The sequence below is a fragment of the Typha latifolia genome, chromosome 1 (genome assembly GCF_019914945.1).
Source record: "Typha latifolia isolate L0001 chromosome 1, TyphaL0001v2, whole genome shotgun sequence".
NCBI classification, from domain to species: Eukaryota; Viridiplantae; Streptophyta; class Magnoliopsida; order Poales; family Typhaceae; genus Typha; species Typha latifolia.
Window position 1 is genome coordinate 847457 of NC_133086.1, and position 14913 is coordinate 862369.

At 40.1% G+C, this 14913-nt stretch overlaps 4 protein-coding genes across 5 annotated transcripts; 2 read left to right on the forward strand and 2 right to left on the reverse strand.

The window, feature by feature from the left end:
• Positions 1-271: 271 nt before the first annotated feature.
• Positions 272-3636, forward strand: LOC140789471 (F-box/kelch-repeat protein At1g55270). Its single transcript, XM_073139185.1, has 2 exons — positions 272-557; positions 1814-3636. Exons 1-2 carry the CDS (start codon positions 492-494, stop codon positions 3065-3067), a joined length of 1320 nt encoding a protein of 439 aa, XP_072995286.1. The 5' UTR covers positions 272-491; the 3' UTR covers positions 3068-3636.
• Positions 3637-3899: 263 nt separating this feature from the next.
• Positions 3900-4923, reverse strand: LOC140789480 (uncharacterized). Its single transcript, XM_073139197.1, has 2 exons — positions 4442-4923; positions 3900-4371 (listed from the first exon to the last, which is right to left on the reverse strand). Exons 1-2 carry the CDS (start codon positions 4806-4808, stop codon positions 4025-4027), a joined length of 714 nt encoding a protein of 237 aa, XP_072995298.1. The 5' UTR covers positions 4809-4923; the 3' UTR covers positions 3900-4024.
• A 242-nt stretch (positions 4924-5165) lies between these two features.
• On the reverse strand, positions 5166-7859 carry LOC140789462 (protein NEN1-like). Its single transcript, XM_073139174.1, has 6 exons — positions 7419-7859; positions 7165-7322; positions 6959-7005; positions 6575-6638; positions 5809-6467; positions 5166-5572 (listed from the first exon to the last, which is right to left on the reverse strand). The coding sequence occupies exons 1-6, from the start codon at positions 7735-7737 to the stop codon at positions 5338-5340; spliced, it is 1482 nt and encodes a 493-aa protein (XP_072995275.1). The 5' UTR covers positions 7738-7859; the 3' UTR covers positions 5166-5337.
• Positions 7860-8332: 473 nt separating this feature from the next.
• LOC140789516 (serine/threonine-protein kinase VIK-like) lies at positions 8333-14393 on the forward strand. 2 transcript variants are annotated; one of them, XM_073139243.1, is made up of 11 exons: positions 8333-8831; positions 8916-8990; positions 9550-9666; positions 10333-10427; positions 11864-11984; positions 12073-12152; positions 12872-12931; positions 12997-13118; positions 13201-13286; positions 13367-13482; positions 13742-14393. In XM_073139243.1, exons 1-11 carry the CDS (start codon positions 8532-8534, stop codon positions 13866-13868), a joined length of 1299 nt encoding a protein of 432 aa, XP_072995344.1. In that variant the 5' UTR covers positions 8333-8531; the 3' UTR covers positions 13869-14393. The 2 variants fall into 2 exon arrangements, with proteins under 2 accessions (XP_072995344.1, XP_072995352.1); XM_073139251.1 differs by lacking the exon at positions 12872-12931 and having other exon boundaries at positions 8395-8831.
• Positions 14394-14913: the final 520 nt, after the last annotated feature.

The window sequence follows — 14913 nt, forward strand, 5'->3', positions numbered from 1 at the left end:
ATTTAGGGGGTTGGAATTGGAACCATTATATTAATTTAAGATAGCTATATTCAAAGATTTTAAGTTTATATTCCAACAACTCCACTCTCCTGCTCCAATAAAGGGTTGACTCATTTCCATTTTAGCAATACATTAATGAAACTACTGACTTGGCAGACCAAACATTACTAGAGAGAGAGAGAGAGAGAGAGAGAGAGAGAGAGAGAGAGAGAGAGAGAGAGAGAGAGACTTATTACTACTGTGATTGTCTACGACTTTGTGCCTTTGCTTACCCAAATTAACACAAATACCCATCCATTGGCTCTTAAACCAAAGCCCAAAAAGGATATAAAGAAAATTAGGAGGAGGACTTGAAGGCAAAGAAAGCTCTTCTTCTTCTTCTTCCTTGAAGAGAAGGGCGAAGGCGTTTTAGGGTTTTCTCTTGACCATTATCTCGTTTCCTCCGTCCCCTACTTGGAGATCGGTCCGGGTGTTGGGGTTTCACGAGGAGAATGGAGGCCGCGGCACGAGAAGCGCCGCCAACCGCGCTTAGAGGCATCCGAGTGCAAGCCCCGCTGGTATGCTTGCTTCCATCACTCGTAGATGGGATTTTTAGTTGTTTTAGGAAGTAGATTGATTGATTGATTGGAGTTGGAGGAATCTGGATCTCGTTATTTTCTTCGCCTTATTTTTTCCGAGAGGTTTGTTATTGGTGTTTGCTCGGAGCATTTGAGTGGGATTCTGTGATCTAGGGCTTCCAAGATCTAACATTTGGGGAAATAGTGGGAAAAAAGTGATTTGACGAAAGGAAATCAATTGTAGTTAGGGTTATTGAGGACATCGAGTACTTTCTAGATCATATTCTTGTAAAATGCTGGAGAATTTTGGTTATTCCGGATGGATCGGACTGTTTTCCTGGATAATTTTGCTTTTTGCTAGTCGAACTTTTGGTTGATTAAGTGCTTGATCCATTTTTCGAGTCCCAAAATGTTGATGAATGGTTAGGGTAAGTGGGTAACAACATGAGAATGGCTGGGATGGCAAAGAACCTTAGGATCGAGCAGCTGTGGAAGTGGCAAATTATGGCATTTACCTATTTCCTAATGTCTATTGGAATAGGTTGATGAATTCTATTAGGGAATGTCTTTTGCTCAAAATTTTCAGAGCTATGACAAGTAATTTTTCTCCTAACTGCTATCTTTTGAGTGTATATATGGCCTACTGGGTTGCATTTCTTTTACAGACTGGCTTTATGTTGTAAGCTAAGGAAGGATATCCACTTTTTCGCTAGTGGCTCTTGTTGGAAGAGTTTAAGGCATTTCTACTAAACCTTTGTTGTGTATATGCTCATGAATCAACTCAAATTGGTAATATATATATTGTGGTAGATGCATCTACGTATGGAAACCTAAGCATAAGTTGCAGTTAGTGTACAAAACGTCGAGAAATGCTAGAATTGGAATTCTATACCTTGATGCATGTATTTCTTGTAGTGCAATCTGAAAGAGAGAATTATTGCTATACGAAATGCAGATAAAAGAAATAAATTGAAAGAAAAAGGTATTGTTCATATTTTCTGCTTATTTAAGCAGAGTTTAGCTTGAAGATACTACTCAAACTGAAATCTGGCATCTGCGGCCCTAAACAATAGGATGCTTGGCATTATTATTCTTTACTGATTTATCAATTAAAGATTCCTTTTACGTTCTTAGGTGCTAATTGCATCATTTTTCTTTTTTTGGTCAAGGAAGTGGGAAAAACTCCATTTTTTACATTCTCAAATGTCCTCTCCGTGTTCCACACATAGAATTCACTACTGCCATTTATCTTGCAGGTTGATTCTGTGTCCTGCTATTGTAGAGTAGATGCAGGGCTTAAAACTGTTGTAGGCGCTAGAAAGTTTGTTCCTGGTGCAAAACTCTGCCTACAGCCTGACATCAAACCCAATGGGCCCAGGACAAAGAGCTCACGCAGGGAGAGGTGCAGAACACAGACACCACTTCTACCTGGCCTCCCCGATGATCTTGCTATTGCTTGTTTGATACGTGTCCCTCGAGCTGAGCACCACAACATACGATTAGTTTGTAAAAGATGGAATCGCCTTTTGTCGGGGAATTACTTTTACTCCCTAAGGAAAAAGCTTGGAATGGCAGAGGAATGGGTTTATGTCATCAAGAGAGATCGTGATGGTAAGATATCCTGGCATGCCTTTGATCCCATCCATCAACTCTGGAAATCGCTTCCGCCTGTCCCACCAGAGTACTCAGAAGCTCTAGGCTTTGGTTGTGCTGTCCTCAGTGGTTGCTATCTCTACTTATTTGGCGGCAAAGATCCATTGAGAGGCTCTATGAGGCGTGTTGTCTTCTACAATGCCCGGACAAACAAATGGCACCGAGCTCCAGACATGCTACGCAAACGCCACTTCTTCGGTTCCTGTGTTATAAACAACTGCCTTTATGTCGCTGGTGGGGAGTGTGAAGGGATGCAAAGAACTCTGCGATCAGCAGAGGTATATGATCCCAACAGGAACAGATGGACCTTTACTGCTGAAATGAGCACTGGAATGGTGCCCTTCATTGGCGTTGTTTATGAAGGAAAGTGGTTTCTGAAAGGGCTCGACTCTCATCGTCATGTCGTGAGTGAAGCTTATTTACCAACAACGAACACATGGTCTACAGTGGCTGACGGCATGGTCACTGGGTGGCGTAATCCGAGTATTGCATTCAACGGGAGGCTTTATGCATCAGATTGCAGAGATGGGTGCAAGCTGAGAGTCTATGATGGAGTTACTGGTTCATGGAACAAGTTCATGGACAGCAAACATCATCTTGGTAGCTCTCGTGCCTTTGAAGCTGCAGCTCTGGTATCTCTTAATGGGAAGCTCTGCATCATTCGCAACAACATGAGCATCAGCCTAGTTGATGTTTCAAATCCAGCGATGAGCACAGAGACCGATAGTGCTCGTGTGTGGGAGACTATCGCTGGGAAAGGCCAACTCAAGTCTTTTGTAGCAAACTTGTGGTCAAGCATTGCAGGTCGTAGTGGGTTGAAGAGCCACATTGTCCATTGCCAGGTGCTCCAAGTCTGAGGGTGGTTGTGTTTATTTTGGAACATAAGCTGATAGATGACCATTTTTTGATTAAAACCTACCGCATCAGCTGATGCTCTTAAGAGCATAATGAGAACACAGGGGCTGTAACTTATCAGCATACCTGCTCGCTCTGATCTGGTCGAGCATGTTCATTTTGGGGTTTGAGGGCCAATCCTATTGAGCAAGCATGAAGATAGGAAGTTTTGGTTCCTTCTAGAGCTTGGAAGGATAAAAGAATATAAGTCTGTACAGGGGGACTTTGTCAGTGTTGGCACTTGCAGATTAAGGAGCAGAGAGGTGAAAATATTTCAGAACTACTTTTTCCTGAGCAATTTTGAGCAACTAAGATACTTGTTCGCAAATAGAAGCATACCTCTGGATATCAGCTTTTCAGATACATAAGGAGAGTTCTGAAAAAATGAGAGAGTAAAAGTTAACTCTTATGGTTCTTTCAGCTACCACATGTAAATTTCTGAATGAGTTTCACCTCTATTGCTGCTTATTAAAAGAAATAGACCTCGAGATATTTAAAGTAATAAATCTCATCATGCTGCCAAATTCTCCTAGCTTCTGTGTTCAATGTCGAGTTTTTAGATCCTCCCAATTTTGTGGGCGCCTGTCTACTTGCATAGCTGCTTATATTCTAATCATATTTCCCATGTCATGTAATGCGATTCACGCAGGCGCTCTTTCATCTCGTCTCAGTTGATCACCCTTATATCTCCATTATTTTCATCTTATAATGTTGTTCAGGCATTATACTATATTACTGCTGAATTCTATCTTTCGATCTGAGAGCATCTCTCATCATCAAAGATCGACGCAAATATTGAGATATATTTCTTACAGAGCATCTATTCAGCTTAGCTTGCTTAAACAAGGCATCCTCTCTCTTACACACAAGGAATATAGGAAAACATTTATTACACAAGCAGAAGAAAACGATTAAGAACTCTAGAGCTCCTCCTCCTTTCTCGGAGACCCGCCCATGACGTTCTCCTTCGCAGCCTTGTAATTTGAAGACAGCTTCTCCTTCGCGGCGTCAATGGTGTCCTTCGCCTTGGCCTTTGCAGTTTCGTATCCTTCCTGCACCTTCTCCTTCGTTGACTCTGTCGACTGTCTCAGCCTCTCCTGGGTCTCCTCCGCCTTCTCCTTCGCCTTCTCTGTCGACTGCTTCAGCTTCTCTTGGGCCTCTGCCGCCTTCTCCTTCGCTGACTCCTTCGACTGCTTCAGCTTCTCCTCGGCCTCCTTCGCCTTCTCGCCAGCCACTTTAGCGGCCTCTTCTTTCGCCCTCCCTGTTTCTGCACCAAATATTACCATATTAACATACTATATCTATAATATAGTAAAGATAACCCAGAATAAATTTACCTGAAGCAACATCCTCTATCTTCTCTTTGCTCTTCGTAGCTGCGTCTCCGGCGGTGGAGGTGGCTTTTTTTGCCGCCTCCTTGGCGTCTTCGGCCTTATCAGAAGCCACCTCTTGGGTTTTCTCCCTCGTAGTCTTGATGGTCTCGCCGGCCTTTCGAGCCAGCTCCTCTTCGTCGCGCTGCTGCTTGAAGCCCAACCCCTCGGAGATCTTCTCCTTGGCCCACCCGGCCCATGACTCGGATGACTCGTCCTCTTGCTTCCTTGCTTCCTCTACGTTAGATTTGGCTCCTGCTGCTCCTACTAAGAATAACAAGGCGAATAGCAGCAGTGGAAGTAAGAGCTTAGAGTTTAAGGAGATGGCGGCCATCTCTTTGAAGATTGCTGTGAATTTAGTTGGATTAGTAATGGACAGTGATTGTAGAATGGGTTATATATATATATATAGACGAGTAGCACGAAATTGATTCATAACATGAGAAAGGTGAGCGCGCTACGCGTGGCATGGTATCGAGGAAGCAAGCTAATTGCTTGCCGAGTGTCCTCCTGCGGTGTCACTCGCATGTATATCTCTATAGACTACAGCTGATAAGAGAGAACGAACCGAGAAAATATGAATTCCAAGGAAATGCATGTAACTAATTATAAAACAATCAATTTGAGGGTCCACCTTAGGGATATATTTCTTATCCAACTCTTCTCAATCAATTCCTAATTGCAGAAAGTATGCAACAATAATGTTACTCCATTCATTACAGCTTGTTTAACCTTACATCAATAGTGTTCGGTTAGCATTAGTTAGCAAATAGAGCTCGCTTATTCACGTAATTTAATACAAGGATGACACTAATTAGTGCACACTTAATTTGCTATTCCTGTCAGTGAGACGATCCGGTGCTCTACTTGGAATGCAACACCAGCCTCTTCGCCACCAGTCGGAGACCGGCGTACTGCTGATAGTCATATACGTCTAGGTAGAAAAACGCATCTACAAACTTTCCTGGAGAAAATAACGATTCAAGCTCAGCAGCATCAAATTTGCTGAAGACTAGCTTTTGTGTGTTCCCAGTTGGTTCTTTCTTGTATATCTCGGTCGAATAGATACCAACGTCACCATTTGCTACTGTAGGTATGCTGCGACCATGAGAAGCATATGTTCAAACAGTAATGCAATGCCATGCATTAAGCTAGTAGTTGGCAATTAACAAAAACTTTGGCATGGCATCACTCTTCCAAACCATGGATTTGAAGGTATACACCTGATCAGTTTGGCTACCATGTTTCTATCGTGCCAATCGACACTTATAATCTGCATATCTCTCATTTTATTCAAAGAAAGACCATTATAACCCAAAGTAATGGGTACTTACCGGAGACGGATGCTAGGAGGATTTGAGTGACCATTCTTCATAATCGCAGTTCTCCATTGAGAAGTGCTACCAGATTCCTGAGAAGACTTTTGAGCAATATGGTCGCATACATCCAAGACCTTATATAGGTTCTCAGGGATGTCAACCACTATATTCAACTTCGGCCGGCCAGAATTATCTTGAAACTTTGTACTTATCCCGAAATGGATTCTCAAACCCATACAGCAAAGCTGCAGAGGACAATCCTTGTGATGTATAAATATCTTGCGACCAGATTGATAGAAGGGAACGATGGGAGCGCTGATACAATGCTTCGACACTTCACCAGGCTCTAAGAACCCAGCAAAACCACTGGAACCCTCAGATGGGGCACTCGTTGCGCAGAGCATGTCTGGTGAGTTTGGTGGAGATTGTCCATGCATGGTAGCATCTTCTCGCAGAGGGTCTAATTTCATTTCTTCGATATGCACTACCAGCTCAGAAGGATCATCTGCATCCAACATTCTAGTGTTCCCTATGAAAGAAATCTTCTGGTTGCTAAGAGGATCCACCTCTGCTTCCCTTTCATTATGAGAAGCATTTGTATTGTCCTGCCTTCTTGCTATGGTGCTGTCATAGACCAAAGTGTTCATAGGAAGTACATCTTGGAGACTTGATTCCTGCAAGAACTTAAAAATTAGCAGCAGATAACTAGCACACCCCTAAAAACAATAGTATGTTCATGGCTTTATAATCTGAAGTAGTATTAATGACAACATATGCTCACCAGAAACAACACTGTGGCACAATATTTGAGAACTTCTAAATTCATTCGGACATCATCTAAGCTCCTGGAAGATATAAATTGTAGAGTAATTAGCTATCAGTCTGGGTCATGTTATTACAAATCTTGGTAAAACCTAATGAGGAAAATAATAAAAAAAGACATCAGTATAAATGCAGCACAACAATCCATTATTCATTAGATATTCACAAATGATCAGGCGCATCAAAACCTCCTCCTAGACCTCAATTGTGACATGAGATACCAAAGTAAAGAGTGATATGGACAAAAAAGGAAGTCTTTGATTTTTCTAAAGTAACTCCATTTTCTTGCAGAACTACAGTTTCTAGTGCACATGGTAATAAGAAAATGAGTAGGGGAGTTTACCTGTGCTTTTGTTTTCCAAGACCAAAATAATTCGCTAAACTTGCCATCTGCACATAATACAATTATTCATCAATTATTCACGTTTAAGTATCATTTCACAACCCAATATCAAGGAAGCTTATCCAAATATTGCAACTTGGAGAACATATATTCGTCTTACAAATATAAACAGCATCCAATCCAGGCAAGAAAGAGAAGTGGCATACCTTCATATTGCCGGCTCTCCTCCCAAATCTCTGCGTAAGCAGAGGCAATGTATCAATCATCCCCTTCGGCTCCGGTGCGGCCCGCCCTATCTCCGCAAACGCCTCTCTTATCCTCGCACAATCAAACCTCACAATATTATGCCCCGCCCATACCCTCCCTGTTCACACGTCAAAAACACTTTTCTCACACACTATTCATCAAACAGCTTACGCTAAAAGAATAGAAGCACAACGAAAAGGCAACCAAATCTAACCGTGGAGGACGGTGAAAACAACATCCGCGACATCGACGAAGGAAGGGGCAGAAGCGACGGCGTCGCGAGTGATGCCGTTGCAGCGGACCGAATTGGCGGAGATAGCGGCGAGGTCTCCGGGTCGTATCAGGGTGGAGTAGCTTCCTACCTCCACTAGTCGGCGCGGGCAGACAAGTACCGCGCCGAATTCCAGCAAAGCATAGCTCGATCCACTTCTCGGCACCGTCGTCTCCACGTCGAAGAAGGCGATCTCGGGGCCGCCGGCTTCTGGAATCGATCCCTTCTCCTTCTCCTTCTCCAGCTCTATCTCTATCTCCATTTAGCCTCCTCGGATCTCCATCTCATCGCGGTTTCTCGTATATAATGGCGGGTTAGGCCTTTTGCTTACCGTCGAAGGCTTCGTTCTCCTTTAGAGGAAGAAGACGGTAGACGTAAGTAAAGAAGACTAAGAATGAACGGTTGAGATGGACTTTATCCAGAAAAGAGACGGTAGATCGAGATCCAGTGGTCCAAAAGGGCAAAAAAGATGCGAATATTTGCAAGTGGGGAATTATCGAGAGGTACACTACAAGGTTTGGAATATATACCTTGGCGGCCTGGAGGCTGGAGGTGCAATGGATTCTTACTAAATAGGCCGGCCTGGAACTCAAAACGGCCCAATTATGAAAACTTTTGTGGGCCCAAGTGGTGTAGGCCTGGGCATTTGTTAATCTTATGAAAAATCCAATAATGTAGTATTTTAACTATTTACCATCTCCAAATATGCAAAATAAAAGATAATTTTGCAATAAGACTACTAGACTGGCGTTTTATGTTCGCCGGTGATGCTGAGTCCAAGGGTATGCACGTAATTTTTCGATCTGGACTTTGGATCCAGAAACGAACTGCCAAGTCTTCTCCCTATGAAAATAAATAATAAAGAAAAGCCCCAAAAGAGGAAAAAGGAGCGCATCTTGCTGTATAATTTATCCAGATTCTTATTCACTTCATAATAGCCGATAACGACTTATCGCCTAATTCAATCACGAATCCGGCAAATAAAATCTCCTCCTACTAAATCCCGAATCAGATCTCGAATCCGATCGCAGAGAAAGAGAGATTGAAAGAGGAGAGATGACTGGAGGAAGTGGCGCGGAGGAGACGAGTGGTGGGTCCTCGTCGTCGTCGGAGAAGGAGAAGAAGAAGGAGAAGGCTCGCGTGAGCCGCACGTCCCTGATCCTGTGGCACACGCACCAGAACGACGCCGCCGCCGTCCGCAAGCTTCTGGAAGAGGATCACGACCTGGTCAACGCCCGGGACTATGACAGCCGGACGCCGCTCCATGTGGCGTCACTCCACGGATGGATCGACGTCGCCAAGTGCCTCCTCGAGTTCGGTGCCGACGTCAACTCCCAGGACCGGTGGAAGAACACGGTATGGTAATTAGATTGCCTCGTATCAGGATCCCTTATTAGGAGGGATTGGGGAATTTGACGGTGGTTTGTCGTTATCTGGCAGCCGCTTGCTGATGCGGAGGGGGCGAAGAAGTATACGATGATCGAGCTGCTCAAATCGTACGGTGGATTGTCGTTTGTAAGTCATCAGTTCCTGTCTTCGTGAATTTTGTTTTTTGAAATTGAGCATGGTTTTCATCAACTAAATCTAGATTGAGAAAAGTAGGATAATAGAGTAATTTCTGGTATAGTTTTTGCATCTACAGGAAGTGATTAGCAAAGCAAAGTCAATTAGGAGAAAATTTAAAAACTCCAATTCGTTGTGAATTGAAACAGATCATCAGTTGCATGAGATTTAAAACTCCAATTCACTTTTCGTTCTGAGATCAAGTACTATCTGTTAACAATAAAAGTATCAATAGTAGATTATCAGTCGCATGAAATTTGTTAACTTTCATTGCCTCTGACCTTTGATAAGTACTGTCCTTGATATCCATTTTACTAAGTTTATGATTGTTCTGTAATGACTTTTGCTATCTGTGATAGAAGATTATTTTGCTGTGCATTTGTTAATCTTAATGATCTTATTTAAAGTGAAGTATAGTTCCTTAGTTGTGCTATGACGTATTCAATTTTGATTTTACGTTGCTTTTTATCTTAATCATTTAGAGATTCTTATGTTTTTCTTCTCACTGCAGGGACAAAATGGAAGCCATTTTGAACCAAAGCCAGTTCCACCTCCTCTCCCTAACAAGTGTGATTGGGAAATTGACCCATCCGAGTTGGATTTCTCAAGCTCATCCATAATTGGAAAGGTTTTATCATGCTCATAAGCTTCTAGTTAATGATTCAACATTTCAACACCTTAGTGAAACCCATAAAATGATTTATATTCAGCTGTCAGACTTTTGAATAGATGAATGCTGTGAGAACTAGTCAAATATTTGGTAGAAGCAGCAACTTGGACCTATTGGTCAAATGTGATGGATTACTAGTTTCTCTTTTCCCATAGATATGCAGCAAGGTTTCTAGTATCTGTTTTTCATTCTTCTGTGTGATGTTGTTCTTCCTGCTAATTTTCAAGTCTTGTCTAGAAAAGATTCTGATATCTTAGAAAGTTGATGTCTATTCTACAATACTACCGGTGTTACTTTCACATGAACTATCAATATCAAGGATGTGTATCATGTGTTGATGTAGGGTAAGTTTTCTAAGATTTGACTTTCATACTTTTGACTTCTAAGTTAATGTCGTTATTCTTGTTAATTCTCATGACTTGTCCATCTTCAGATCTGAGCATCGCTTGATCAATAAAATACATAGGATTTCTTCTATGATACCCGTGTTACTTTAACATTGACTATCTACATCAGTGATGTGCTTAGATGATGGTTATTTATTTAGGACAATATTGAAAGGTATTTTATCTTCTATTGCTCACCTTTACTTCTTATTTGTCAATTTTGGACTTACTATTGCAGGGCTCATTTGGTGAAATTTTGAGAGCTTATTGGCGTGGAACACCAGTGGCAGTCAAGCGCATTCTCCCTTCTCTATCTGATGATCGACTGGTGACGTAAGACATTATTCTTTTATTATGTCTAACTTCATTGTGTAATTTGGTAATTGGTCTGTTTTGTGTTATAGAATGAATGTGAACTTCTCATTTTTGCAGAAATGCTAAGCTTTTGAATCACTTGCTAAGTCTATATATGAACACTAAATATATGTTAGAATATTTATTATTATCTATACCCTTGCTCTGAACAAATAATCTAGAAAGAAAAGAAAAGTCGATCACATCCTTAAAAAGGGACTTTTCCAAAAGTACACACTACTGCATATAAAGCATCTTTGTTTGAGTATTTGAGGATTGCCTATCACAGTCCATAAGTTTGTTTAGAATCACTTTTATCCTAGCTTTCTTCAAATGGCTATATACATTCATGTTCTCTCCACAAACTTTTTGGCTTTTTTTATTCTATAAGTAGCTGTTGGAAGCTTCCTATAATTCTGGAGCAAGAAGTTCTTGCTAAATAGTTGTTTGACTTTTAGCTACGCTTGTTGTATGAAAATAGAACTGTAGAGTATCACTAAAGGCACAAAATACATCTGGAGCTCTATTCGACTTCTATGAAGAATAAGTTGTACATGGTACAATATGATTCTGAGGAAACCTTATGAAATGTGTCCAAAACCTATGTGGTGTTGGTGAAACTCTAAGCAGGGATTCTTATCCTTGTTTGATGGTAAAAGTTGCCAGATTTCCACTAGGAATGTGATAATTTTAGTAGCCTCAAACCAAGAAAGAGAATATACATACTAATGGCCTTTCCACATATCTAAATGCATCAATCATGTAAGCAAACCAGTAATTTAGTGAAGTAATAACATTGCTCAGTCCTCTATGAGGAGCATGCTGTCATAAAACTAAGTTCTTGGTCTTTCTCTGGTTGTAGTCTTTCATTAAAGAAATTATTTGTTGGTTTCTCAAAAGAAAGTGAACACTTATACTCACATTTGGAATACTTACCCGTGGGCTGTGGAGATGTACATGAGTGACCATGTTGCCTCGTGAAAATTTTTCATTTTTCTGTAATGCAACAACAACCAAGCGTCCATGCTCAATTCTTTGGATTTGTCTATATGGGATGTTTTTCCCTTGGTAAGATGCACTATCTTGGTGATCAGTAATATATTTATTCATATCTATCTTAGTCAGTTGTATCACTTGGTTTCTTTGTTAAAAATATGAATTGCCATTCCTAATATGCTTCCTAATGATAACTTTGGCACCTTAAGAATCAGCATAATCTCACTCTCTCTCTCTCTCTCTCTCTCTCTCTCTCTCTCTCTCTCTCTCTCTCTCTAAATCAGTGTTTCTTTACATTCTTCTTTGCTTCTTGTCTTTGTTGGTATGCAAGATATCTATTTTTTTCACAAGATAATACAAATAGATTTTTTTCCAGTAGTCGCCACAATAAGTTGTCTCATGAGGCTCTTGTGATTTAGCCAAGATTTTAGACATGAAGTTAATTTGCTGGTGAAGCTGCGCCATCCCAATATTGTTCAGTTCCTTGGAGCAGTCACAGAAAGGAAGCCATTGATGTTAATTACAGAATTTCTGCGAGGGGTATTATGCTTTATCCGGACAAGCTATTCAGTGACATAAGGACAAGAATTTTAATCTCTAAAATAGTGGTAGTGTTATCTTATTTCAGGGTGATCTTCATCAATACCTGAAGGAGAAGGGTGCACTTAATCCATCAACAGCTATCAGTTTTGCACTAGACATTGCCAGGTAATATAAATCCCTTTGCCTGTAGGTATTTCATGGGAGCAATATATTACTCTCTAAGAAGGAAATCATAATGAATGACAAAGCCACCATTTATGGGCTGATATTCCACAAGTCATGCTTTCTTGCTAATTGTTGCATGTAATTTTACATTTTATTGGGGCAAATTAACTTATTATTCGATTTTACACTCCACTCCATAGAATACTCTTGATAGTAAATTAGTGTTTATTACATGTGCCATAGCTAATGTTATATGTTGGTATAATTCTTGGTGCACATATGCCGTATTTATTCAATATATGAAGACTCTTGCCCTTTGCTACATTATTTTGTTTCCTTGTTCTGTTTCGCCTCTTTTGTTTTGATATTGTATGCCTGTGACTATAGACCTCAAGTAACCAGGACCTATTATTTCATCTGATGCCTCTTCCATATCGTTATGAGTATTTACGCTCTTTTAGGAGCATATAAATGATTTTGTTCCTTGTGTCGGCAATTTCCTAATTTTTCTCCCATTGTCAGTGTCTAGTTTTGTCATTGTGTTCTTGTAGTTCTGCTCTTTGAAAATTTGATTATCTGATTCTGAGAAACTTATGCATTTGATTTGCTAATTCATATTCTCTAAATGTTGAGTGGATGTTTGATAGTTACTCTTGCTTTGTCCATGATGTTTTAGAGTGGCTTCTTACATCAGTCACCTTTTCTTTTTGAGTTCATAGGGGCATGGCTTATCTTCATAATGAGCCAAATGTCGTGATCCATCGAGATTTGAAACCAAGGTGCATTCATTTGGTGAAGTTTAATTAAATTGATCAGCTTAAAACTTACTCAAATTTACTTTCAGAAATGTCCTTTTGGTGAATTCCAATGCGGACCACTTGAAGGTTGGAGACTTTGGACTAAGTAAGCTCATCAAAGTACAAAATTCTCATGATGTATATAAAATGACCGGAGAAACTGGAAGCTGTAAGTGTTAAATCTGTTTTACTGGAAGAAAATAGGTTTATCATTTTTGGCTAATAATCATGCTTCCTCTTGAGAATTGAAGACCGCTATATGGCTCCTGAAGTATTCAAGCACAGGAAATATGATAAGAAAGTTGATGTTTTCTCATTTGCTATGATTTTATATGAGGTACCATATTCTGCCAGGAGCATTCTGTTGGAATAAAAATTGATTCCATGTTTGAAATATGTTATATTGTTTCCCTGTAGATGCTGGAAGGAGATCCACCATTATCTAACTATGAACCATATGAAGCTGCTAAATGTGTGGCAGATGGACACCGTCCCACATTTCGTTCCAAAGGATATCTTCCAGAATTGAAGGAGTGAGTACAATTTAGCAATCAGACCTTTATACCAAGCAAGCCAAATCTGACACCTCTAGGATCAATTCTTTTGTCGACATTACTCATCAGTCTTTCATTTGAATATATACATGTGCTCATGTCATATAAAGTAAGGCCACGTTTTTGTAAAAAAGTACTAGTCTCTCAAGTTCTATAGCTATTCTAAAATGCCTTGATCATATTCCTTACTTTCTCAATGTATCATATAACATTCTGAATATGACCTTCTGACGTGCAGACTGACAGAGCTATGTTGGGCCCCTGATATGAACCAGAGGCCATCTTTCATAGACATTCTGAAGAAGCTTGAAAAAGTCAAGGATAACTTATCACCAGATAACCACTGGCACATTTTTCCACAGTAGTACAGATGTAATATTCATGCAGATCATGTTCGTCTTGATTGATCCACCCCCTTAATTGCCGTGTTGATTTCATTATGAGGCTTTTGGAAATTTCGTAAAATTGTAATATGTACAAAAGTAGATTTTCAGACATGTTCCTTTTCCTTGTTAACGTCCCACGCCGGTTTTCACTTCCCTTTGTTCTGAATGGTGAAGAGTTGCCGCATGTTTCTACTTAATTCTTCAGAGTTCACTTCTCTTGTTTCTACTTAATTCTTCAGAGTTCACCTCTCTCATTCATTACCGTCAGTTTGTGATATCGCGGGCAGAGGTGATGACTCCGCCGTAGGTGCCCCCCTTCACTTTTCTTTTGGAATTTTTTTCCTGTAGAAAACTCTGCTTTCCTAGGCTAAATTTATTGTTACAAAGGGCATAAGATGTATTCTTGTTGAAACTACTCAGTTACGGTCCTTGTTACATATGGAATAATATCAAACATTCAGTGTGCTATAATATGTGATGTTCTTCGTTTCTTTTTGTTGAAAAGGTTCGTGTTCAGTATGTCTTGTTAATCATGTATGCTAGTTAAGTATCACCAGCTTTGCGGAAATACATACTAGCTAGAGCCTAGAGGCTCCTGTGATATAAGCAAATAAACAAGAGAGAGGCCGCAATGTTGCAACTCTCTTTTGTCTGGCCTCTTGAATGCAACCAAATGTGAATTGCCATCAACTTGAAAATATAAGATGGTGCAGATTATATGAAGTTCATCTTTATCTTTGTAAATTTTCTTGATTACCTGAATGGCCATCTAACTTGCCCAAGCCTATTTACGCAAAAATATAACCAAACAAAAGATCATATAAGCGTAAAATTAATTCTCTTCTTTATTTCATGTACATATCATAAACCAACTAATGTGTATATCAAATAAACCAAATAATTTGTGCAACCAAAAATTTTTTTTTTATCTTATGAGCCGAACGGAGGCACAGTTTTGGATTATGACTCTCTTTCTTTATCTAGCTCTTTGTTTGATGAAATAAATAAAATAAAATAAACCAAG